General features: G+C 49.3%; 1 protein-coding gene across 3 annotated transcripts; it reads right to left on the reverse strand.

Moving 5' to 3' along the window:
- Positions 1-877: 877 nt before the first annotated feature.
- Positions 878-26451, reverse strand: FHL3 (four and a half LIM domains 3). 3 transcript variants are annotated; one of them, XM_064731581.1, is made up of 6 exons: positions 26328-26451; positions 5186-5367; positions 4915-5089; positions 4155-4324; positions 3840-4026; positions 878-2730 (listed from the first exon to the last, which is right to left on the reverse strand). In XM_064731581.1, the coding sequence occupies exons 2-6, from the start codon at positions 5339-5341 to the stop codon at positions 2579-2581; spliced, it is 840 nt and encodes a 279-aa protein (XP_064587651.1). In that variant the 5' UTR covers positions 5342-5367; positions 26328-26451; the 3' UTR covers positions 878-2578. The 3 variants fall into 3 exon arrangements, with proteins under 3 accessions (XP_064587651.1, XP_064587650.1, XP_064587652.1); XM_064731580.1 differs by having other exon boundaries at positions 5186-5370; XM_064731582.1 differs by lacking the exon at positions 26328-26451 and adding an exon at positions 24735-24920 and having other exon boundaries at positions 5186-5370.

A 26451-nucleotide genomic window follows, 5' to 3' on the forward strand; every position in this document is an offset into this window, starting at 1 on the left:
CAGTGCCATGGTCTTACAGAGGCACCCCATGGGCTGTGCCCATCCTGCCACCTCAGCAGCACCCAAAGGAGCCCAGCTCTGTGCTGGGAGGGCTGGAGCAGGGAAGCCCAGAGCGAGTCACGGCAGCTGTTGGCAAATGTAAAGGATCTGTGGAAAATAGTTTCATATGTTAGGGAATACATGGCTCCCTGAGTGTTAAACATGAGTAAAGAGCATGCAGCACTCGGGGAAGGCTGCCAAGAGAGACCACGGATATCCTGGCTGGAGGCTGCAGCAACATCTACCCGGGGAGTGCCCTTGGAATGCGGTGTGGGCAGTGCAGAGAGCAGGGCAGGGAGCTCTGCACAGAGCAGGGCAGGCAGGGCACAGGGCAGGGCAGGGAGCTCTGCACAGAGCAGGGCACACTGCAGGGCACAGAGCAGGGCAGGCAGGGCACAGAGCAGGGCAGGGAGTTCTGCAGTGGGACTGGGTCAGCAGGCTGTGCTCACTACAGGGTCAGCAGGCAGGGCACACTGCAGGGCACAGAGCTCTGCACAGCGGGGCTGGGTTGGTACCACAGCCACCCCCATGATCTCACAGCCAGCCTGCAAGCACAGAGCAGCACCTCATGTCCTGCTGGGGCCTGTCCTGGACAGACAACAAGCACGGACAGATGGACATCCCCAGCCCCAGGAGCCACCCAGCAGGAGGAGGGAGATGCTGTTGCAGTGCCACAGCCACAACCACAGGGCTGGCGGTGCTTTGGGAAGGCAGGCATGAGCACTGTGGAGGTGCCCATCCCAGAATGGGATCAGGGGTGAGGCAAGGCTGAGCAGAGCCCAGCACACACTCAGCACTCTGCCCTGTGCCTGCTGATCAAAAGACACAGAAGAGAAAGTGTCACGAAAACTGTTTATTGTATAAAGCTGTAGGAAATACAGAGGATGTTGTGGTTTAGGACAATTCCTTCTAGAGATGGCTCCAAGCTCCTCTCATAACAGCAAATACACAAACTGATTTGCTGTCTTCAAAGCTTCTGAACAAGGATTCAACAAGGATCTGAACACAGAGTAATAACACTTCAACATGCATAACATTTTCTGTTCCTAAGTGAAGCCCGGGTGGGGGGCTAGCCCCTTTATCCTGTAGTTGTGTACAAAATGATGGATATTCATGACAAATGAGTACAAAAGGGAAAACACCCACAAGAACAGGTTTTCAGAAAAGCATGTGGCTGACTAAGCAGGAAAGCAGGGTTGGCAAAAGTGTCCCAGCGAGACAGAAGCAGAAAGATGTAGAGACAAGGCAGGCATGAGCATCCACTGGGAGGGGCCTCAGCCCAGGGCCAGCTCAGCCATCGAGCAGGGATTGCTCAAGGCCTCATGTGAGTCTGGGATGGCTCAGGACACCCTGTTTTGCATTTAGGGCCAACTGGGCAATGCAAAATCATCCCCCCCTCACCCCGGGTGCCATCTTTGCTTTGCTTCTTGTTTGGGACCCAGGGAAGGATGAGCGTGGCTGGAAGGAGCCAGCACTCCCTGCCTACCCCTGGGGACACAGGCAGCCCTGGAGGAGCAGGTTGTGGACATCCTGCTGCCCCTCAGCTGCTCTCTGTGCTGCAGCCCTGAGCTCCTGCAGACCCTCCCAGCAGCTGCTAATCACAGGCACAGTCTGTGGGCAATTCTCCCTTCTCTGAATTAACTACCTCTGGTGCTCTGATAGATGGATCCTCATGAGAGGGATGGAGAAGGAATAAAGCCCTGAGTGCTCTCAGCCTTCAGCATGCCCTTCTCTAGGGCTCTTGCCAGATGCACCTGAGCATCAGCACTCCCAGGATCAGCCACCCCAGCCATGGAGGTCAGCACAGGTGGATGGCAGTGGGGCAGGTATGGGTGGGCTGAATGCCCCGTACCTACAGGTGGCTGGAACTCCTCATTCACAGCTAAGAGAGCACTGCCATGGAGGTGCTGAGCAAAGGGTCTGGCCTGCAAAGAGTCAGGTGCTACAGAATTCCAGGTGGATCCCATCTGACAGGATGTATGCTCTTCTCCTGGCCACACTCCAGCCTGGTGTGCCCAAACCTCTAGAACAGAAGACAGTGCCCCTCATGCCCGGGCCAGCTGTGCATATGGGAAGGCTGTGCAAAGCCTGCATGGCCAAGCTGAATGGCCACTGCCTTGTGTCACCTAGAGAGAGGGAAGCACGCGGAGAAAGGAGAGAGGGCAGTGCCAAGGGGTGAATACATCTGCCAGCACGCAGATCCAGCAGCCCAGTGCCAAAGCCACTCCTGCCCTTTGCTCAGCTGGGGGCCTGGGCTCGTGCCTGGTTAGACTGGAAGCAAAAAGAAAAGAGTAAATAATGGGGGGGGTCTCAAAGCTCCTTTATCAGCTTTATTTACCTTTGACTGCACAGAGCCATAGCACAGCATACTCTAGCCTTCAGGGAGGGGGCACAGGAGCCCCCTGAACACACCACAGCTCAGGGTCAGCCCCCATCTCCTGTGCCTCGTGCTCTGCCCCCGCAGTGCTGCTGGGGACGTGGCACAAAGGCCCTGGAGAGCAGAGGAAGGCCCTGCCCCGCCCTGCCTGCCCTCAGGGGCTCACAGGTCGTTACTGCAGTCACGGCACAGGATCTGGTCGTTGTCGGGGATGAAGCCCTTCCCCACCAGCGAGGTGCTGCAGCGCGCACAGTTGAAGCAGTTGTGGTGCCAGTGACGGTCCTCGAAGGAGACGTATTTGCCACCACCAAAACCTGTGGGAGGGACAGAGGGCAGGGTCAGAGGCTCTGGGGAAACTGGGATGAGCTTCCTGAGCAGACTGATCATCTCCAGGTCAGGTCTTCACACGTGGCACTGGTGGTGGCACACAAAACACAGCCCAGGATCAAATAATGCGAATCTCCACTCTGGTGGTTTTTTTTAGTGCTTGTCCCTAAAATTGCTTCAGAGCAGACTTTGCAGGGTTGACACATTTGGACCAGAATCATGATTTTCTCCCCTAGGAGGAGCTGGGACAGGATGAAGTCAGACAGAACATTTCAAACATGAAAAGTTTTGGTTTGGCACCAAAACCATGCACATGCCACGTGGGTGTGTGTCCACTGTGATGTGTGAGAGCCAGGCACCCTAAGGGAGATCTGTGTGCCCAGCTGCCCTTCAGAGACCCACACTCAGCCCTGCATGGTCTGTAGCAGATTCCTCACAGTGGCTGGAAGCTCTGCCTGAGGGGCTGCTGGCAGCTCCAACCCTGGAACTTCTCCAGAGGTTTAATCAAATCCTGGGAAGAGCCATCCTGCCACCAGCCCAGGCCAGGCTCCTGCAGAGGCTCCACAGGAGTTTCCTTTCTCTGCTGGCAGTTGTTGGACTGGTGAGCTGCGACCCTCTTCTCCCCAGGGCTGCCACAAACTGATAAGGACCAGGGGGAAGTGGGTGCCTGACAGCTTTCCTCAGCCAGAATCATCCTCTGAGTCACCAGCTGATTCACAGCTTCTCCTGCCCTCCCAGCAGCAAGAACCTGGGAGGTGCAAGGGGGAAGGTCAAATGGGGGAGGGCAGGAAGGAAGCCAGACTCTCTTAGGGGGTTCTGCAGAAGAGGATCCCTTACTTCCCCTGCCTTAGGCAGGTACAGCAGGTCCAGACTCCCCTGCACCAGGTGCTGCTGTAGGTTTTCCCTGTCCTTTTCAAAGGATATGGTCATCACTATAAAGAAAGACAAGCTAAAGACCTGAGATCATGCTTTGAGAAATCACTTTGGAGCCTTTAGCTGTGGGTAGCAGGAATTCCTTCCACAGGACACAGCTCCCCACTAGGGACAGAAGTAACCCCAGGCATCACGGGGCTCCTCAGAGAGCTGTTCTGCTCACCTGTGATGGGCTTTGTGCAGGCACTGCACTTCTTGGCATAGAGGTTCCCAAAGCACTTGATGCAGTAGGGGTTGTCATCCTGGGAGGTGAACTGCTGCCCAGCCAAGGGGGTCTTGCAGCCCGTGCACACAAAGCACTCCTTGTGCCAGGGCTCATCCCGGTAGGTCACTCCTCCCTTGGTGAGGGTCTGCAGGAAGAGAGCACGTGCTGCTGGCACACAGGCAAAGGGAAACAGCCCAGCTGGGGTGCTGGCACCTGAACCCTCCTGTGACAGGGCTCAGGCAGGAGCAGGGAGCTCCCTGTCCCCTCAGGTACCTTTTTGCAGCGAGTGCAGCGAGGAGCGAACTTGCTCTCGTAGCAGGGGACACAGTAATAATCGTTCTTGTCTGGGATGAAGGAGCGGGACCCGATGGGCTGCTGGCAGCTGCTGCATATGAAGCAATGCTCGTGCCAGGTCTGTCCATTGTACTCCAGCTTCCGGGAGCCTGCAAAGAGAGCCCTGCAGTGACACAAGGGAGCAGCACACACACACACAGGGACAGGGAGCTGGGCAGGATGAGCTGTGCTCCTGCACGCCCAGCTCTATGTTCCCCTCCCCATGGCAGTTCAGAACATGGAGCTGGAGAGGGGCTTCAGGCCCACAGCACAGCCACAAGGGGAGGGCTGCAGGAACATGTCCCCAGCACTGGCACAAAGGCCATGGCAGAGAGGCCTGACGTAACCTACATCTGAAGATGGTGCCAAAATAGCCAAGTAAGGACACACACCTTTGCCTCAGGCCTTCTCCAGAGACACTCACACATCTTCAGTCATTCTGTCTCTTCTTGTTAGCACACAGCAGAAAATGCCCAGGAAACCCTTTGTTATCTCCTCCCTCATTCACTTCCCCATGAAAAAGGGGAACAGATAGATGGGGCTGCTGTGGTGATCACAGCTTGCCCAGCAGTCTTGCTGGACAAACAAAGGACAGAAGGGCAGGAAAACAGAGACCCAACTCTCTTCCATGCTGCTCTCATGCTGGACCTGCAGCCCCAACTGACACCGTGGGACCAGGAACAGACTGCAATGCTCCTACCTGGCATGACAGTCTTCTCACAGGCGATACATTTGGAGGAGAACTCGCTGCAGTAGCAGTCATTGCACAGCAGCTCCTTGCCCTGGCAGGTGAAGGGCTCATCGGCCAGGGAGCGGTCGCAGCGGAAGCAACGGAAGCAGTGCTCGTGGTAATGGCGATCCTCGTAGTACAGCTCCTGGGAGCACAGCCAGCATGAGCAGGGAGCAAAGGGCTGGGGAGCTGGCCTGCTGGGCCTCTGCTCACCCTGCTGGTCTGCAGGGCCTCTACTCACCCTGCAGTCGTGGCCGATCAGCTCCTTGCACTCGTCGCAGGTGTTGGCGAAGTGCGCGTCGTAGCAGGGGATGCAGTAGGGGCCATTGTCCATCTGGATGTACTTGCGCCCATACAGGGACTCCTTGCAGTTGTCACAGTCGAAGCACTCAGTCATGGTGCCGGTCTGAGGCCCTCCTTCACCTGCTGAGATCAGGGAGGTGTGGGTCAGCATCAGCTTAGGCTGTCTGAGATGTCCCTGTGCAACCCTGCCAGCTCCAGAGTCCCTGCACTGAGCCAAGAGCTGCTGGCAGCACAGGGGACAGACCCATGCTGCCTCTCACCCACTGCTGCCCTCTCTGCCACCCCACTTGCCTTTGTTCCCTGAAGCTACCTGGGACCTTTCTCTGTGGCAAAGAATTAAATGAAATTTCCAATTCTCCTCCTCCCCCTCCCAGCTCTGGTGAAAGGAACTTTCCACGCTGTGCTCCTGCTCTGGGGCTGCAGGCACTTCCCTGAGAGCCTGCACACATCAGGGCCTTCAGGCTGATTCTCCACTTCACAGCTGGAGAACTTTGGCACCACTCAGAAAACCTGGACATGTCAGCATGCAGCTAAGCTTTGCTACCATCCTGGGAAGTGAAGTGTAAAACAAAAAGGGAGAAATTTCCTGCATGAAAAGTTTTGGTTTGGCACCAAAACCATGCACATGCCACGTGGGTGTGTGTCCGCTGTGATGTGTGAGAGCCAGGCACCCTAAGGGAGATCTGTGTGCCCAGCTGCCCTTCAGAGAGACCCACGCTCAGCCCTGCATGGTCTGTAGCAGATTCCTCACCATGGCTGGAAGCTCTGCCTGAGGGGCTGCTGGCAGCTCCAACCCTGGAACTTCTCCAGAGGTTAAAAGCAGCAGCTCCATAGGGAAGCAGGAATTGGGCATTCTGCTCTGTGCCTTGGCTGTGGAGCCTTGTCCCAGCAAACTGTTCTGCATGTGTTGCTCCAACTATAAACACTCTCCAGGGAGAAGCTACAGGGGCAGATGGGTGTTCCACAAGCACCTGTTGGGGCTTGGCATGAAGGAGATCTGACATCTCTCCTTGCTGCTTATCTCCCCCACAGACAACAGGTTTGTGGAACTACTTTGCTTTCTTTGGAGCATTAACCCCAGAACAAGAGTATCTTCCTCCTGCTTGATTCAGCCTGGTTATTCCTAAACATGGAGTTTTCCACTTGCAAAATCACACCCTTCTTTAACCCGGGTTGCTGTCAAGTGTGGACAAGCCCATTGAATTACAAGGGAGCTGTCAGCTGCAGAGCACCTCCACTGCAGAGTTCTTCACAAACCCACTCACTTCACAAGGAGCAATTACAGCTCAATCTGCAGTTAAGCATTTAATGGTCAGGGAGCTCCCTCCCAGGCCTGCACCCCCTCCCCACAGCCAGCTGTAGGTTGGGAGGCAGCCTCGGGGCAGGAGCTGATCCAGACAGCTCTGACTCACAGCCCAGAGCTCCCCAGGGCTATTCTTGGCCAAGCCGCACAGCTCCCAGCTGTTGTCAAGCCTGGTATGTGCCGATAGGACTGATGGAGAATAAATCCACTGCTCCCACATGGCTACGTGACCAACTGAGGAGGAACAAAGTTCCTTTTCAGACACTCTCACCAGCTGCCACCCAGGCCATGCCCGCTCTGTGCCCTCCAGCCTGGCAGCCCAGTGTGTGTGGCTGTGCCTGTGGCAGCAGCTCCACAGCCTGTCCCTGCCAGCAGCACGGGATGGGGCCAGAGCTCCAGCAGATATCCATCCCCCAAAGCTCCAGCCAGCAGCCCTGTGCCCGCAGAACTGGGCAGTGCCCACTCTGTTACTGGGCACAGGGCAGTGCCCAGTCTGTTACTGGGCACAAGGCAATGCCCAGTCTGTTACTGGGCACAGGGCAATGCCCACTCTGTTACTGGGCACAAGGCAATGCCCAGTGTGTTACTGGGCACAGGGCAATGCCCACTCTGTTACTGGGCACAAGGCAATGCCCACTCTGTTGCTGGCACAAGGCAATGCCCAGTCTGTTACTGGGCACAGGGCAGTGCCCACTCTGTTACTGGCACAAGGCAATGCCCAGTCTGTTACTGGGCACAGGGCAGTGCCCAGTCTGTTACTGGCACAGGGCAGTGCCCAGTCTGTTACTGGGCACAAGGCAGGCACGTGGGGGTTTGGTGCAAGGTGCCCCCCCAAGGTGCCCCCCTGACTGGGCAGCAGCTGCCCTGACCCCCACACAGCTCCTGGCTGCTCCTCACCCCCTGCTGCCCTCTGTGCCACCCACTTGCCTTTGCTACCTGGGACCTTTCTCTCTGGCAAAGAATGAAATGAAATTTCCAATTCTCCTCCTCCCCTGTCCCAGCCCCGGTGGAGGGAACTTTCCAAGGTGTGTCTGTACTAATTGGAGCTGTGATGAGCACTCCTGCTCATTAGGGGCTAAGGCACAGCCAGAGCAGGGAACTTCCATGTTTCTCAATGGGCTGCACTTCAGCTCTGTGGTCCAGTAATACAAGCTCAGAGGACATCAGAAAACACAAAGGAAGAAAAAAACAACCTGAATGAAGAACGCTGGGATTTATCTGTGATGAGGAATAATCCTCCTGAGCACCACCACCCTGACCCTGATGCAGTCAGAAGAGGAAGTGAAAACCAAACCCCTCCAGGAACGACATACCAAGGCAAACCCTAAAGCAGTGGGACACTTTGAGCAGTTTTTCCCCAAATCTGTGTTCCTGCTGCACACTGGGGGCTGAGAGCTGAGTGTAACCCCATGGAACTTCATACCAGTGCTCCCCAGGCTGGGGGTGCAGCAGAGCCAGGCCCAGGAGCCTCACGTGGCCAAGGCTGCACACAGGAACAGACTTTGTGCTGCCTTGTCCACAGAACAAGAACAGGCCCAGGAAGTTTGCTCAGGGTTATTTGTGTTAGATAAGCTGTTTGCTCCCTTTGTTCTGCTCTCAGATGCAGAGCTGGGCAGGGATGTTGAAGCTGGGCAGCACCAAAGCAAACGCAGCATCTCCGTCCCTGAGATGTGGTGCTGTGAGATAGGAAGAGGAAAGTGGGACAAAAGAAATGGAGTAAAAGAAATAGTAGAAAAGCCCACAATTCTTACTGTGATTGTAATGATGAACCTGGGAATTGCCTTCCTTATGAAGGACAGAGAGTTTTAAAATGCATTAAAACCCTATTTAATCAAGGCTCAGACACAGAAGGTCCAACACAGGCAATGCTCTGGTGCCAGTGAGCCTGTGCTCGTCCTCTGCACCACCCTGGAAACATCAGCTGTGTGTGGAGTGTGCTGGGCTGATGGCAGGAACGCCCTCCAATGCTAACCAAGGTGTTGCCCTATAATGATGGGATTGCAGCTGTAAATGGGGTGTTTGTGCAGTGCCAGATGGCTCCAGTCTGGGGGGACAAGGCTTGCTGAAGCAGGAACCTTGTGCAGGGTGGTGGAGCTGGATGTGGGGTATTGCTCAGCTGTCTCAATGGCTGTTGGAGGGCAAAAATAAACACAGATATATGCCTGCCAGCTGCCTCCTCTTTCCCTGCAGTTCCCTGAAAGATGTACTTGTGCTCATGGAGCAAAGGAAGTTCAGATTTTCTCCTGTGCCCGTGAACAAACAGCTTTAGGAACAAGAGCTTCACTCACAAACAACATTCAAAGTGCTCCACGATGCAAATCTGATCAGTCTGGTGCAGAGCTCAGAATAGCCTCATGTATGGAAAAGGTCAGCAATTTGTCAAGGAAGCACAGCAAAGTCCACTTTCTAATTAGAGAGTAACATGCACCCAACACCACCCTGGTGTCATTGTCCCAGGCCACGGCTTAGCAACAGCCCCAGGAGATCACTGCATTAATTTTAGCACCAATAAACCAGGGATTTGTTATGCAAAGGAGGCAATACAGACAGAGTAGGCCTGATCCACACAATCACTGAAGAGTTTAACTCTTTTTGAGACAGTTCCTCCTACAATGAACTCCTTAGTGTGGAGTCTTGTGTGTGTGGTGAACCTGTACCCCATGTAACTTCACACCAGTTTGTTGTTTGTTGTCAGCTCACAACCAGCTGCTCCACAGAGTCACTCCAGAGTAATCCACGGGGCTATTCCTAGGGAAACACCTCATCTTTCCAGGACACAGGAAAAGACCTGCTTTTGACTGTCTGTCAGGTCCCTGCCTATTCTCACCTCCTCGCTGTCTGAGCACAAATATAAGCAATTGCAGCTCACACCTAAACAGACACACAGAGAGAAAGCACCACCTCACTGGGACAGGCAAGAGTTCCCCATGTAAGGATGAAACCCTGCAGGGACATGGCTTTGAAAGACAGTCCCCAAAGCACTCCAAGGTCAGCAGAGGAGAAGAACACTTTTTGTTCCTGCTAGCTTTCCAGAACCATTATGGGTCCTGGAATCTGCATGAAATTGTTTCTGCTTGCTGCCGACCCTAAAAGGCAAACCAGCTGCTGGCTCTGAGGAGCAGCTCCAGCCCCTCTGTTATGCTGGGAGTGCTTTCATTCCACGTTTCCTGACACCACTTCTGGCCATCTGCACAGGGTCACTGTGCACCCTGGCCCCAGCCCAGCCCAGGTTCCTGGGGATAGGGGTGCTGTGGGGGTTTCTCCACACTTCTCATGCCTAGCTGTGCCCTGCCACTGCTCCCAAAGCCACCAGCGCTGCTGCAGAGCTGCAGCATCCCCAGGGCTGTCAGGGGAGAGGTGCCAGGGTGCCCCAGCCTGCATGGGCACCCTTGGGAGCAGAGTTGCATCACAGCTTCACCCTCCTGCTTGCAGCACCAGTGAGTCACTTCCTGCCCTCAGCTCTGCCCTCCAAGCTGCCTTCCAGCCTCAGCCTTCCCCAGAACAGCTCTGAAATCTCAGTAGGAAAGGCTCCAGCATGGCAAGGAGGAGATTTTTTGCAGGGACCATCAGGACAGGCACAGGCATCACACAGCAGCTTCCCCATCACCAGCACAGCCAGAGGATGCTGCAGCTCATTTCTCCAACACACAGGGAAAGTTTGGTTCTTACAGGCAGCCTCAGAGGCAGCAGATAAGCAGATCAGCTGGGTGTATGGCCACATCCTTCCCCCACTGTGACCGTGTTCATGAGGGTTTTAGGATAAGGGGAGAGACGAGGATCTGACTCCATGTTTCAGAAGGCTGATTTATTATTTTATTATATATATTATATTAAAACTATACTAAAAGAATAGAAGAAAGGATTTCATCAGAAGGCTGGCTAAGAATAGAAAAAGAAGGAATGAATAACAAAGGCTTGTGGCTTGGACAGGCCAATGTGATTGGCCATTAATTAGAAACAACTCTATGAGACCAATCACAGATCCCCCTGTTGCATTCCACAGCAGCAGATAATCAATGTTTACATGTTGTTTTTGAGGCTTCTCAGAAGAAAAAATCTTAAAGAAAGGATTTTTCATAGAAGATGTCTGTGACACTCCACCACCATGTGCACACACGGAGCTGTGCTGAGCAAGCTGTGCCTCAGCCTTTGCCCAGGCATGGGCAGGACACCCTCCTGCCCAGAGCTGCCATGGGCTGCTCCAGGCTGTGCAACAGATTGAGTAAAACGGCTGGCAGCACTCTAAAGAAACACCTTGCATTTCAAATAAAATAACTTGCTGTCAGCAAGGTAAGGAGCTTCCTGAAAATGCCCACAACTCTGTGAGGAAAAGGCAGCAGAATCCGTTAAAACTGAAAGAGCAGAATCTGACAAACCACAAGACCTAAACGGTTGCATGACTTTAATTCAGTGTTGGAATGACAAAATAAGGGTTTCCCATTGTTCAGGAGGGATCTTTGAGTTGCCCCATCCAAAGAACAAAGCCATATCACAGACTGCTCCTGGCAGCTCTGCATGTAGATAAAGGACAGTGCCAAAACCACACCTATCCCATAAATGTCTGATTGTACTCTTAAACAGAATACAATCAGTAAGAAAATCACACCTGCCTCCAGCCCCCAGCAGGCCCGGGGGTGTCTGCAGGAAACTGTGACAGGGACATCACACCTGGTCCAAGGTGAGCAGGGAAAGCTGCCACCACTGCTGTGCTGGGTCCTGAGGTTCCAGCAGCACAGGCAGAGGCACAGGAAACAATTCAGCCCTAATTCAGCCCTTGCTCTGCACTTTCTTTAAGAAAAATTAATTCTACCAGGATCTGAGAAAAAAGGCTGAAGAGTCCCTACTATGCAACCACAAAAATAAGAACTCTGCCTACAAAAAAAAAAGGAAATTATTTCAGAGTTAAAAATTTATTACTAAACATCTGTAGGGGTTAACTAAGTATTTTAGGTTCTGAACAAAATCTTGGTCGTTCAGAGGTGTAGCTAACAGCAGTAAAACTATTTGGGAACACGCAGAGCAGGCAGCCTATGTCATTCTGCTGACATTAAATTGGAATGTTTGCTCAAGAGATCAACTGTTAATCTTATTCAAAATGAGCACAAAGTAAGCAAATTCTGTGCACTCAACAGGAAGTCAGGAATTGAAGTCATTTGGGCACTTTGGACCCATAACACTCCAACAGACCATTAACAGATGGAAGGAGTCTGAGAGCAGAGGAGCAAGATAGGAACACTCCAGAAACTTCTGGCCAGCTCTGTCAGGCAGTTAAGAAACCCATGGCTTAAAACCATGCCAGGAGAGGGTCTGGCTTGTCTCTGAGGAGGCTGCAGAGAAAAGAGAGGCTCCTCGTGACAGGTACCTGTGGTGCCACGTGCCAGTGACAAGCAGGGGACACTGGCACAGGCACAGCCACCACTGAGGCAGGGGTTGGCTGAGGGCAGCAGCTGCACACATGGTCACAGTGGCCATAAGAGGAAGAAAGATGCTGAAGCCAAGCTTCAGGGAATGTGACTGATCACAGGAGCTTTGGTGTGATCGGAGGAGCAGGAGCTGCAGGCCAGGGAAAGGGCTGCTCCTGTCAGTTCTCAAAAAGGAGCAAGGGACAGGTGTGCAAGTCCTCTCAATAAGCACGTTGTGAGCATGCTACAATCTAGCACTGAAAGTTTAATTTTGAATTACTTTATACCCCTGTAACCCACAGCCATATCAATTCCTCATTGCTTATCCAACTTAACAATCTGAGGATTCCTGGCAATCCTGTTTTCAAGATCTCTTTGCCCCACAAAATAAAGGTCATATGCAGTACAACAGAATTCAAACATGCAAGCGTGACAGGAAATGACTAACTGCACACTGAGGCCAATGTACCTTCATCTTGGATCAGCTCAGCACACAAGAATCTTGCAACTCAAACAGACATCACAGCCTATATGCACAAAAAATAATCTGACTGCTCTAGTTGCTAGTTCTTGGGGCCTGTGCATCTCAATGTAGATATTACTGCAGAATAATGTAATTCCGCTCTATTTCCCTGAAGTTCTCTCACAACTGAATCCTTACACTGTAGTTTGCACTTTGCCTTCCCTTAGAGACAGCTGCTTTTTAAATTGAGAATGAAGCCATTCTCATTTCTGAGTTGATACATAATTCAAGTCAGTATTTACAAAGCTTTTTGCAGTCCTTAATAAAAGATCCTTATGAGGTTACACCTCTGTTTTACCCAAAAAGGCAATCAAGGGACTGCCCCAAGCATAGGACACAGCCCTATGATGGTGTTTTAGCTCATGTCCTGAAAACCAACCTGTACAATTTGAACCCAGTCCCTATTCCCTGTCTCCCAGCAAGCCTGAAAGCTCTTTTGCTGATCAAGGCTCTGCTCAGCTTCATGTTTCTTTTTCAATAAACAAAGCAACTTTGACTTCCAGTAGCAGGAAAAGACACATATCCCAGACATGCTTTATTTAATGCACGCCTATTACTTAAAGGGCAAAGTGAATTTTTTCACCAAATTTGGTCAAAATTCTCCCTGTTCCGATTTGATTATTTGCTTCCCAAAGAATCATTTGCAGTTGGTTTCTTGCATATAAGCAGACTGATGGAGAGAGGGGACGTGCAGCTGAGCCATGGCAGTTTTGTGCTTTTTGGGGGTCTCTAAAATCAGCAGAGGGAAGAGAAAGGTGACAGGAAACACAGCAGTGACATTTGTGCACTCTCTCTGCCCCAGATCCCCGAGGGCCTCCCCACCTGTGCTGGCTCCTGGCCCAAGGAACGGGGACACTCTCCCTATAAAGCGCTTTTTACAGCTGCTGGTGTCCCTTGCGAGCCAAGGCAATGCCAGCCCTGCAGCACCAAGCATGCGAGCAGCTTCTAAATCTGAGTGCTGGCAAAAGACAAATTGTCTCATGTTACCACCCCGGGAACGGCTTGGCTTGATGGTTGTCCGAAACAAAACCGAGGATCATTTGTTGCCAGGGAGATGCTGCGTGTGCCAGCTGCTGCCCTCAGAAACAGGGCAGCGCTCAAGGGCAGCACAGCCGAGCGAAGGGGACACAAAGGGGACACAAAGGGGACACAAAGGGGACAGATGGGATGGCTGAGAGAGGATGAGAACACCTTCCAGCCACTGCCCCGCCAGGGTAAAAGTGAAACAAGTTCCCTTCTGTGACTGAAGACTTCTCTGCCAGGTGATCTGGCCAGCACGTGTCATTTACTTCCATTATATAGAGCTTGTTATCTTCAAACCATTCTCACTGACACCTTCAAAATTACTCTTAAGTACTGCAAAAATTTAAATAATAGAAGCTAACAGTTGCAAGTGTCACGTATTTTGCATAACATCTCTACAAAGTAACTCCTTGCAAGCACTAAAAGGAAATTTGCAAGATGCAACATGCGCGCTACTGTTTCTGGGCAGAAATAGTCTTTGGTGGCACCCATGAAAGGGAAAACTGTGCCACATCCAAAAGTCTATGTGGAAAAGACTATTTTAAGGGACACAAATGCCCACAAAATGTAGGAATGCCTTTATAACACGCAGCTACACACGGAGTTTCCAAGCCCATGCCCCTGCCCACTGGACATGTCCATGTCAGAACTGGAGCTGCTGGCAGGCAGCTCAGTAACCATGTGCACTGACTGTGCCTAAAAACTCAGAAAGAGAGGAAAAGCTGCTCCTTTACAGAGAAAAAATCCCACATGAACAGAAAAGTAACATCAAGAGTCCCTGATCCAGGTCCGTGGCTCCTTTACAGAACCTCATTCTCTGATTCCCATCTGAGATTTACAAGGAATCCTACATGAAGCACATCTCCCACAGGTTAAAAAGGATCAGAAAGAGCAGAATTTTCTCTAACAGAGGCTTCTCTTTTGACAACTTTCAGCTGAAGACCAAGAAGAGCTGCTGTCTCAGCCCTCAAAGCAGCAGATGGGAAGCAATGCCCATTTCTTTGCTGCAGGGAAGGTGCTCCACACTCCTTGATGCTGATGCGCACTCTGACTATTGGGAAAAAGTTCCCAAAACTGTTCACATGCTCAAGCAACCTGAGGATCAGGGGCTTCACTGCAAAGCCAGCACCCTCCCTCTGTTCTGGAGCTGCTCAGAACAAAAGTGCTCCATTTACAAGCCGTTTGTCCCAAACTGGCAACCCCTGGAAATAAAAGCTCAGCCCAATTGTGTTACCTTGCATTGCTGACAGCGATGGAGCTGCAGGAACCCAGCTGTGCCAGGGTGCTCCTCTACCTCACCTCAGCCAGGTACAGCAGGTGCCACCAGGCACACACTCTCAGGAGTAAATCATCACTTCACTAGCAGACACTCAAGTGCCTGTCCAGCAACAAAAGCACTCATATCATAAACCAAGGGTGACATCAGCACACGGATTGTGTTTCCTACAGGGGTTTAAATGTCATTACTTGTGACTAGAAATTGGACACTTGCAATAAGTTACTCTAAATTTTCACAAGAGACATGATTCCAGTTTTGTGTAGATGTGTTTCACTTCCAAAGACTTTCTATTGCTCATCGTCATGATGACAGAAAAAAACACAAAAGAGAAGAAGCAAAACTCCTAACATAAAGTGAAAAACTCATTAACATCATTATCAGCCTGATTTACCAAGTCAGGTGCTAACAAGGTGAGCAGCAGAACTGGATTGTCACTTGAAAGGGTCACTGTGGCTCAAACATCCTGATCTACTCATTATTCAAGGTCTCTGCATTGCCCTCTTCCATTTTTATTCAAAGTTCTGCTCTACATCTTCTAAAATTAAAACTGCAAGCTATCAAGGACCTGACAGCATTATTTCATCATCCTGGAGTTATTGCTGTTTCACATGGCATGAAGCACAACACAATCTGTGCACCTTCACCAACCTGACATGCAGTTTTGATTTCCCACACTCAGCTCTGGGCTCTCCAAAAGCAACACATCCAACACTTCTGCACATGCACATTGGGCCAGATTTAATCTTTCTGTGAGTTATATGGTGTTTGCATAGCGTTGTGAAATAGCAGAAATAAAACTTTTCTTGGCCGAGATAGATGCAAAACACGCTGTGCACTTTTTGCTTTTAATGACTCTTGGTGAGTTCTGCTACTAGTCTGTGTATTCCAGAAGGTTCTGAGTTAGGCACTCAGCAATTTCTGAGTTAAAGAGAGCCACTGAAATGCCTTTGGATTTAGATGCTGCCTTTTCTTTTTGAAAATGTGCCAAGGAAAGAGGAAGATGAGAATAAATAATCCAAATTTAAGGACACAAACTAAAGATTTACCTGGTTAGCAGTTTAGCTCCCTGATTCTCTAATTCAGTGACACCAGCTATGTGGTGATCCAGTGTAAGTTCATTAATGCAAAAAGTCCTCAATTTCCAGAGCTGCCATCCCACACCTCTCACTGGACTGTGGCTTCCTCAATTCCCTAACAGCTGTCAGCAGCAAAAACATTATTTACCCTTGTAATACCCACAGGTCAGGGAGTAATGCTATCTCCCTCCTGGGATTTGCACCTCAGAGAGTTCTGGCACTAGGCATGGCCTGTAGACCTAAAAATGGAACCAAGATCCAAGTTCCATCTTTCTTCTCCTCTGGAGATGCAGCACATACCCCTGTCAGTGGAAACTGTGACAGCCACCAACGTGGGGTACAGACCTGCACCTACAGATTGCACAACCCTGTGAGGAGCAGGAGAAAAGGGAGGAGGAGAAGGAAGAGAGGGACGTGGTCTTTAAGGTGCTTTCCAACCCTGTAACACAGTGCTGTGCCATTACAGAGCACAGCTAATCCAGAGTCATTCCCCAACCAACACCGTGCCTCTGCTGGCTGCTCCTGCTATTTAAACTTGGGATTTAACAGTGAGCAGGAGCTGGCAGGCAGAGCTGGGACAGGGCAGCACCAGGAAGTTATGCACCAGTTCCAAATGGGTTTGTTCTTAGGAAAGGAAAAATCCACGTTTTCCTTAAATGAGGGTAGTGGAATTCCAAGGTGAGGTCAGAAATCAGGAGTTTAGGGTGGTACTGGGGCTCATGATGCTGCCAAATGCAGTCCTTGCACTCAGGGACACATTAGGACCCATGTTATTATTTTTTTGTTGTCTTCCCATCCTGAGCAATATCCAGAAACAGTGACATCAGGTGTGGACCTCAGAGAGGAATTTTTGTCTTCAACCATGCTGACTGAAGGTTAGGCCTTTCAGATACACATTTTACATTATTCCCTTTCTTTTGTTTCATTAGGAGAACTACAAGAAGACATTTTTCACAAGAAGCCTGAGTGCACATGCAGGTTGTGTATGAATTGCAGCCACGCAGAAATGCCCTGAACCACAACAGAAATGAAGGAAATCTTGTGGGCTTGGATCATTCCAGAAATAAGGTTGCTTTACAGCTACAGGAACAACACATACATTCTAAATGGGTAAGATACAGGCTAAAAAACCAACTGCTAATTGTTTTTACAATTTGTATTTTATATTAAAAAACTTCCTTAAGACTTTAAGAGGCAGAGCTGAGCCTAGAAAGGATTTTTGTGGCTAAACCTGAAAGTAGGGATCTAGAACAGAACTAGTCCATTACATTTCAAACCTTGATTCTGGGTTCTGCCTCAAGCAGCTGGGATTATTTTACAAGTTAAGCAAATTCCTGTTTCTAAAACCCATTCTGATATTTAAATAAATTTGGAGAAGATGCTGAGTAGTCACTCTGATTCACAGATAACAAGGTCAGAACTGCATTGTTTGATGGATTTCTAAGAGAACACTTGAAATTTGGGCAAACAAATGTAAAATATCAAGGTCATATTTACATTCCAGGGTAATAATTAAATACTTAATATCTTGTGGTTCCACTATTTTAGGTTTTTCTACACACCAAAATATTTAGTCATGTGAAAACCATCTGTAGCAGCTGGAAGACATTCATTTGGCCTGCCAAGATTAATTAGTTTAAAAAATACATAAATAAAGAGTTCATTTTATTTCCAAAAAGCTGTTGCTCTAGGTTCTTTCAGGGTGCTGGTGATTAATGCTTATGGAAGGTTCTCAAAAAGAGAACCTTCCATATCAGATGCCAGTTTCACAAATATCTGTTAAGTAAAACAAGGCCTGTGTTTAGGTTAATGCTCTTTGGACTAAGCCAAGTCATTATTCACAGCAATACAAAAACTAGCTTGCAAACACTTCAATCCTTATTTTTAGTTTTTCCTCTCTCAAATCTACAATGCTGAAATCTGCTTTTAAAAATTGATGAAAAGAAATTTCTCTTCAGGACTGGGGTTCAGATACTGTGTTTAACAATTACAAACCTAAGTCTCCAAGGATGTTTTTTCTCTCCAAGAAATTCCTGAATAATCTTCATACAGCTTTTCAAAGTCAAGTAAACAAGACACCCAGCTGAAACTATATAAAAAGGGTTAAATTTGGCTTAGAATCCATAGGGATCACTTCTCTGGCCAACAGCTTGCAAAGGGTTATTTCTTGGCTCATCATTTTTGTTTTGCTGGAAGATGTTGAGGTTTTAGTGAAGTTTCTGCAGAGCATGCAGCAGCATTCAACATTTTTTTGCTCAGCTAATGAGTTAAGTCATCACAGCCCTCCAATGGCTTGAAGATTATGGGTGTAGGAAAAGGGAATGCTCAGAGAGGGGAACTTTTGAGCAGTCACCACTAAACTGCGGTTAAAACAGACACCAATGACTCTATTCAGCTCCCAAACCTCAGACAGTTTCCATTTTCTCAATAACAAAGCATTTTTGTGGAATGAGGTAACAGCTTCCATCTGCCAGGTCGACATCTCCACTAAGATTTCTCAAGAGTGTGGCTGACGAGGGCTGGCCAGCAGAGCCAGAGGCAGGAGAGTCCCTTTACAACACAGGGACAAACTGCCACGGGACAGACGTGCAGAGGAGCCTCTGTGGCACCATCACAAACTCTCCTGGGAGTTTGAGCCACGAGCAGCCTGGAGCAAGCTCTACATGCTCCACAGCTGAAGAGTCAGAAGGTCAGGAAAGGGTTGAGGATTGTCACTATGGGTGGCCAGGGACAGGCAGGAGGGAGCAGAATGGGTGCCACAGGTCCAACAGCCCATGGTGTGGGTGGGTGATGAGCAGAAATGTGTGATTTAGGAGCAAAATCAGGCACACAGTGCCAGATGTACAGTGCAAAGGGCAGGGCAGACATCCCACAGCACAGCCCTTGGGACTGGCCACTCAAGCTGCCACACCCCCCCCACACCTGAAATGCCAAATGTCTGAGGCACAGCAGTTACAGCCTCAGGACACAGCCTGGGAGAGGGTTTGGTTTTGTTCTTTCCTCATTTCTTGAATTTGGCAGTCTATATTTTGACCTCTCAGTTCCAGGGATGCTGAGCACCCAATCATTCTTTTGATTTCAGACAAAGCCAGCTCAGTTCTTCTGAAAAGCAGACCTTCACTTAGATCCAGATGAAGATTCCAGCTCCTGTCAGGACCCCCTCATCTGACTCCTGTCTCCCTGTGAATGGCCAGTCACTGAGCTCCCTTTTGAGCAATTTTGAGACTCTCACCTCCTGGTTCAACCCCCCCATCTGGTTCTCCCATCTAAAGCAAGGCAATTTTCCAGTTGGTTTTCTGATGGCCTTTGCATTCCTGTAACACTTCCTCCTGAAGTTTAGAAAATGCTAACACTAATCTCCTCACTTTCTAGTGTAATTCCAGCTGCGTGCCCACACGGATACCTGGTGAGTGCCACCTTCCTGGTCAGGGCAAAGCATCTCCCATTTTCTTCCTATGAGGAATGCTGCTGTCAAATGTCAAAACCCCACACTGCTAATACTAGTCTTCCACAAGGTCAGCCAGAGAGGACTTCCATCAAGGATGAGCTTTGCTGGAGAAGGCTCCCTGGGGATTATCAGAATAGTACAGTCAAGCCCAGATGGCCACAATGTGCTGAGCACATTTCCCGCAAACACAGCAGCGAGGCAGAGGCCTCCACAAATCAAAGTCCACCCTGATTTCTGCCATCTGCTCAACACTGAGGGCCAGGCTGAGGCCTTTGGGAAAGGTCAGGGTAGTCTTACAGGCTCTCAAGATATTGCTTTTGTTCTCACTATTTGCTTCTCAATTCCTTCGTTAGAAGATACTAATCTCTCTGTAAAGCACTTACTTGGAGCCAAGACTTTAGATATTATTGCAAAACATATGCTTAAAAGAGACTGGAAATTATGCTGGCAGTGTTACAGAGGGGAGCAAAGCACAGCTTTGGGTCAAAACAAACAAAAAAAAATGTAAGCTAGTAAGCAATTCCCATGCAATAGTTTAGGAGAGCCAGCAAAAGCTTCTTCTAGAAAGAAAACAATGCTGTGAGAACGAAGCTAACGAGAGCTGGCTCTTGGAAAAATAAAACAGCTAGTAATGAGCCAAAAGCACATATCCAAGAGAATCTTTCTGGGAAACCTACGCTGGAAAGCCCTGAGGGACTAGGGACCTTGAGGCTAAAAGCTGGCAAATTACTTCATCAGTTAAGGTTGGTCTCAATGTTTCCTACTGTGTAAAAATAATTTGTTTTAGCCTACAGGTCTCTACGGAGCACTGGGTAAATTCAGGCTATTTCCTCTGGGAAGGGAAACGCAGTGCCTGGCAGAGCCCTGCCCAGTGGGATATTTTCAGGGGTTTCCCACCATCCCTAGGCTGGCCCAGCACACTCAGGCCTTGGTGAATGAATCCTGCTGAATTCCCTGGGAGCTGCTGTAGTGCACTGGGCACCACATGCCCATTACTGGGATGGGAACATCCCCTGAGCTGTCAATGATTACAAGATGATGATCATACCTCTGTAAAACCACCTTCTGGAGGCTCATTCACCCACGATGGATGCACTCAGGACAATGATCCTGATATATCTCGTTTTCCACAGCGATAAGGAGGAGACTTTGTTCTCTCTCTCTCAGAGATTAGTTCATGCACCCACCAAGATCTAGGTGCTGATAGAGAGTGGCAAAGGCAAGGTCTGTTCATTGCCAGTCCAGCTCCCCAGCCACAGCACCACACCAAGAGCACAAGACAATGAAATGTGTGCTCCTGTTCCAGCCTGGCTTCTGCGTCAGCACAGAAAATCCCCACATTGGCAGGGGATATCAAGGTGCTCTCTAATGACTTTCTTTCTCTTCCAACTGCTCTGATTCACGTTGCCATCTTCCCTGCAACTGACCTAAATAACATGTTCAGGCAGCACTGGAAGTGTTTCCATCTCATACTGCAATAACAGTGAGATCTTTGCATCTGGGAAGGGAATTTCACAGGCAAGTGGCACCGCAGGTGAATTAACAGCGTCCTGCTCAAGAAAGGAACAGAAGCTCCCTGTCTTATCCCATCAGGGAGACTTCCTGGCTGCAGGAGAACAAAGGTTGCCCAGGAGCAGGGAAAACACACGCTAAGTCTGTGCCCAAGCCCCAGCAGATCTGAACAATGTGGGCAGATTACTCAGTTACCTCATTTCCAGGTGTGCTGTCAGCATGAGCCACGACTGGCTTGGAATTAAAGAGGTAAAACTGTTCCTAGATCTGGGCTTAGCCTGCATAATTTATGGTAATTATTGCTCAGTAGCCATTAATCCTTTAATGCCATATCACACACTCAGCCCTCAGTTCTCTGAGACTTTTTGGGCATCACAGACCATTCCACTGCAGAAGGGTGCAGGACCACACTGGATCCAGAGCCAAAGGTCTCAGGAAGGGAAAAGCAAAGAAAGCCACAGCAGAAGGACTCCAGTAGGTCAGCCCTCTCCAGACACACAGTGAGTGTGTGTGCAGGTAACACACAGGCACTTAAAGCAGCCTCAATCCCAAACAATTACAGGCCTCTGCAGCTCCTCACTGCAGCACCAGCTGTAACTCGGGTGTCCAACAGCACACAGGAATACAGAGGCAATCCCATCCCTGTCACTCACTGTGATACTCCCCCAATCTCATTCTTCCCTTTACTGCAAGCTGGGGCACTTCCAAAAGTAAATATCCATGTAAATATCTCCATTCCTTCCAACCCCTAGCACACTACAGATCTCAGTGTTACCGTACAGCAGTGGCCCTCACAGGCTCTGTGCTGAGGAACTGAAAAAGTCAATTAAAAATGCATTTATTGCCAACAAGGAAAGTGACTGTGGGGAAATACAGAAGGGTATTCTGAAGCTGCATGGCCTGCCACAGCACTTCCAGCTTTCAGGTGAGGCAGGGCTCACCTGGGGCTGGTGATACCTTGCAAGGCAGCACTCAACAGCCTAACAGAGCCTCAGCAGCCTAACAGATACATTTCTCATTCTGAAGATATACATGAACACAGATACAGTTCCCCTTTTGCAATAGAATGAAGTTGTACTTGATCCATACCAACTCTTTTTCAGGTAATTGAGCTTCAAGACTTAAGCAGAAAAGCTGCCAGCAAAACTTGTGCCTCTTTGTGCTACAGTTAGTCCGTAACAACTATTCTGAATGTGTTATCTCTCGTTTTTATTAGCTCATATTTACTTTGGCTTCACATCCAAGCAGTCATTTAAACAGGGTGAGAGAGGAAAATCTTGGACCTGCAACAATGGCCAAGCAGTTTAATCTACCACTGGGGACAAAGACTTGACTCCTATTGGCGTGGAGTGCTGGCAGGGTCAAGTGTAACATGTGCTGGAGGAAGCACTAGGGAAGCAGATCTCTGACTGTTCAAACAACACCAAGCATTTCCTTGAGCTATTCAGAGTTCTCTCTGCCCCTCCTGTGCAGAGAAAACAGCTCCAGCTGTCCAGTCACCTGCGCTGGCTTCTCTATCACTGGATTCATGACACTGGGGGCCGCCAAGAGCTCCAGGTTGGATGCAGCACATTCCTCATTCCTCACAGCTCAGATGTTCAAAGCTAAGTTAGGAAGCAGTCAAGATCATGTCCTTGGCATCAGCACCAAGTTGGTGCTGGAAGATAATTTATATTCCTGAGCAGAACTGGCACTGGGCAGATTGGCCATAAACATCAACAAACTGTTGCTCCAGCCATGACACCAAACAGAAGGGTTCAGAATTAATATATATATTTTTTTTTTGTATTTGGGAAGTTCAAAATATATATGTATATTTTATACTTCACATAATATATATATATTTTATACTTCACATAAAAGAACTCTGCAGTTTGCAAGTGGGGGATGATCTACAGTAACATATACAGAGGGAAATAAAAATGAAATATATTAATATTAACAATCAGATCACCACAGGCCAAATCAAATCAAAGTGAGACTACACTAAGAACAAGAACGTAAATTTCAGGACTTTTATTCCATTGCTCTTTGGATCCTATGTTAAGACATTACTGAATAATTCTTAATTGTTAATTTAGCCCTACTGAACATATCCTTCTGATTCTCTTGGTGGGTCCCTGTGAGTAAGGGCAGAATCATTTGTTAAAATCTTTCTCCATTTAGCAAGTATCTGCAGACAAAGTGGCCAGTTGTGCCGGGGTGAAATACAGGAAAGTGGAAGCCATGTGGCATTCTTCAATTTCCCCTTTCCTTTCACAATCAGACCCTTGATATTTTCTTCAACAGGAAAACTGACATTCCCCTTCAGTGTAAACCGCTGACAATTGTGTTTTACACCTGGCAAAACCAGAGCAAAACGGAAGGAAGAGAAAAAACAAAGACCAAGGACTTTTCTCAGCGACTACATCTCCACAGAATGAAGTATTTTCCTTTTCCCACCTCAGAGCAGACAGAGCCCAGTAAACACAGCCCAGCCTTGGTGGGAAATGTCCCCTCCTCGCTGGTGAGTGGCTGCAGGACAGTGCCCACGGCAGCAGCTTCACAGAGAGCAGCCAAAAAACCAAACAGCCTGTGCAGCTTGGCCCTTCTGCCACAAACTCACTTTAAAAGTGACCCTGAAGCTCCTGCTAGTAGTAATTTGAAGATTAAATACTACTGATAAAGCTTTTAACAACTGGTCTTCTCCCTTTCCTGGATACAGCTGGTATTTATGGTTACAGCTATTCCCTCCTTTTGAAAAAAAACCCCACCTGAGTAAAATGCTTAAATTGTTTTTGATGAAGTTCTCCCTGAATTTTTCCAGTTTTGCCATAGAAATTGCACCTATTTCAGCAGAAGCAAAGTCCCCTAAGGAATGAGCCACTTGCACTCTGAGCAGAGCTGCAAACATCATTGGCAGCACCTTCCTGCCAGAGCACCTGGGCATGAACAGCACATCTCAACCAGGGATACTGAACAGCAGAGGAAAAATGATTCCTTACTTGAGCAATTAAAAGGAATTATGGAGCTGTTTGTCCTGTTAAGAGGTTTAGTTTTTATTCAGAGCAGCCAGACCCCAGTTCTCTGGGTAACTTCTTTATCACACAAAAGGTGAAGCAGAGCAACAAAGTTTAACTCCTGTTTCTCTCCTGAGGCTGCTGCAGCAACTGTGGCTCATCAAGCACAGCCTCACATAAGCTACAGGCAGCAAAAATCCTGCAGATATCAATGAGGATGCACCACCATGAAAATCTTGTGCATCAGTGCTGCAATTACCATAAAAGTCCTTTTTAAGGGAGAGGGTGTTGGAAACACTTTGGGTATTGAGAGTAATCAATTTTTTCCACCTTTCTGCTGGCATTTCAAACAGCAGCCAACCGTGTAACAGCAGAAACTCAGCTGCAATTAGGAACACAGCAGAAAGCACCTTACCTCATCAGGCAAGCAATAGAGCAAGCAAGTCCTGGCTGGGAGCAGAACACAGCACTTCCAAAGTTGGTGCACTGGGAATTTTGGGAACCTGCCTGCAGGGAAGTTTTTCCTGGCTCCATCAGTTAAGGGTTCACCTCAGTCTTGAAGCTGCTATGTCCAAAGCCAGAAAAGAACATGGCTAAACTCATACCCCTCAGAAATCAACTGACAACAGTGAATATTGCCTACAGTCATACAAGACTGTACACTACAGACAAAAACCCATGATGACAGCAGCCAGGAAACAGACTCCTGCCTTTCCTCCCCAGGACAGGATGACCTGGAAAAGGTGAGCAATCCCACTGCCAGCTGTGTTCTGGGACAGCAGGGCTGTTCCAGCACCTGCTCCAGAAGAAACCACAGTGCAAAGCAGGAGCTGAGCTGAGGGAAATGTGCTGCAGGAACAGCAGCCACCTCCTGTCCTCCCAAAGGCTGGGGAACCACGGTGACCCTCAGCACCCTGCTCACCTCTCAGATGCTGTTCTGCAGGCAGGGGAAAAGCACAGATTTTACCCCAAGAGGCGTCTCAAAAAATCCCAGACAGAATCTGAGATCATGGAACAGTTCACAGGGCTTCCTGCTAGGGAATTCTGGCTGTTTCCAAGCACTGCCCTGCCTTCAGCGTGTCCCACCACTCCCTGTGCACGGGTTTATGGAGTTCACACTCCAAAACACACCTTGTGCTGTAGAGCAGCTGCTATAATTAGTGCCCACAACTAACCATATCACCTATATTCTTGTCTCCTGGGGTATGCCACCATTTAAAAAAGTGTGCAAAATTACAGACCGAGCTGGGTAAGAATAAAACTACAGCTGACAATTCTGTGCCTCAAAGGAAGTGGTCAGCAAGAAGAGCAAGGGAACAATACAGTCTCCATGTTAGGAAAAAGGGTGGCACAAAAATAAGATAGAAGAAATATCAGACTTCCTCTTTCCTCTTTGCCTATCATGAAGTTAAACCACATATTGACAAAGGAAATCAGGGAAAAAAGGCAGTTCCAACATCTGGGCAGCTAGGAGAGCCACAGATTTCTAATGCTTGGTAAAGGAGTTAGAAAAGTAAAAGGAATGTCCCTACACTCCTCCCTAGAAGTCTGTACAGACACCAGAGCTTCGCCCTTTCCTCTGCTCCTAGGAATAGGTTTTCTACTTTGGAAAGATTCCTTTATAATTTTCAAAACTGGGAAACAATGAAAACAGCAAGTTCAGATTTAAGTAAAGAGACCACAGTATCAAATCCTGCCCCAGGAAGATACATAACTATTACACATCCCATCCGTTTGTGCTGCAAGCCTGTGGAGAGAAATTCCTCCCACCATGCTTCACCCAGGCGAACTGGAAAAGTTTATCCAACATCCCCATGAGTTCTCATTAAAGTGTCAGTGGTTAAGGTAACCACAAGTACAGAGCTGGAAACGGATAAAGAAAACAGTAAAAAGTTACCTGTAAGGGAACAAATCTGAAACATAACTGTGTTGAGGAAAAAGAAAATTGCAAAGATCCTGAGCTGTTTTTTAATGTGAGATCCAAACTGTGACTTCCGAGTCTTTGTCTAGCACACACACACAAAGCAAGGCTTAGAATCCTCTCCCATAGCTACCCTGGGATTCTCTGCAAAAACAGAAATCACTCCAGATGTGCTGAAAATTTTCCTGTGCTACGTTTGAGCATTTGGTTATGGTTTACTCGCGGGTCTATTGGTCGGATAAAGTCTCAGCACTCTCTTCATAAAACACTGCTCAAACTCTCAACTTCTGGCAAAGGGGCACGGCCCAAGGCTGCGGTTTTCTCCTTGTGGAAAGCGGTGGAAAGCGGTGTGCATCGTGCTGCCGGACCGAGCTCTCCGGCAAGCCACGTCCCTGTCCCGCCACCGTGATCCCGGCAGGGGATGCCCGAAGCCCAGAGGGCACCGGGGACACGGTGCCTTCCCTTGAGCCCCCCGGGGCACCCCTGCCACCGCCCGTCCCGTCCCGCCCGGGGCAGCGGGGCCACAGCGGGCAGCGCTTCCCGATCTGATCTGATCTGATCTGATCTGACCCGACCCGGCCCGGCCCGACCCACCTGCTCGGCGTGGCGGGGCCGCGCTGCCGCTCTCGGTGCCTCGGCACTGGGCAGACCCGGCTCAGCTCCGCGCTGCTCCTCAGCCGCGAGCGCGGAGCCCGGCCCGGGGCGGGGCCGGGGGCGG

This window comes from Zonotrichia leucophrys, chromosome 23, assembly GCF_028769735.1.
Source record: "Zonotrichia leucophrys gambelii isolate GWCS_2022_RI chromosome 23, RI_Zleu_2.0, whole genome shotgun sequence".
Lineage (NCBI taxonomy): Eukaryota > Metazoa > Chordata > Aves > Passeriformes > Passerellidae > Zonotrichia > Zonotrichia leucophrys.

What these genes read in the sequence shown, in the direction of transcription:
- FHL3 (XM_064731581.1), bottom strand. Translation starts at nt 5,341, where the DNA reads ATGACTGAGTGCTTCGACTGTGACAACTGCAAGGAGTCCCTGTATGGG. An exon ending in TGATCGGCCACGACTGCAGG is followed by an intron (nt 5,090 to 5,185) that starts GTGAGTAGAGGC and finishes CTGTGCTCCCAG; the next exon opens with GAGCTGTACTACGAGGATCG. An exon ending in TGAGAAGACTGTCATGCCAG is followed by an intron (nt 4,325 to 4,914) that starts GTAGGAGCATTG and finishes CTCTCTTTGCAG; the next exon opens with GCTCCCGGAAGCTGGAGTAC.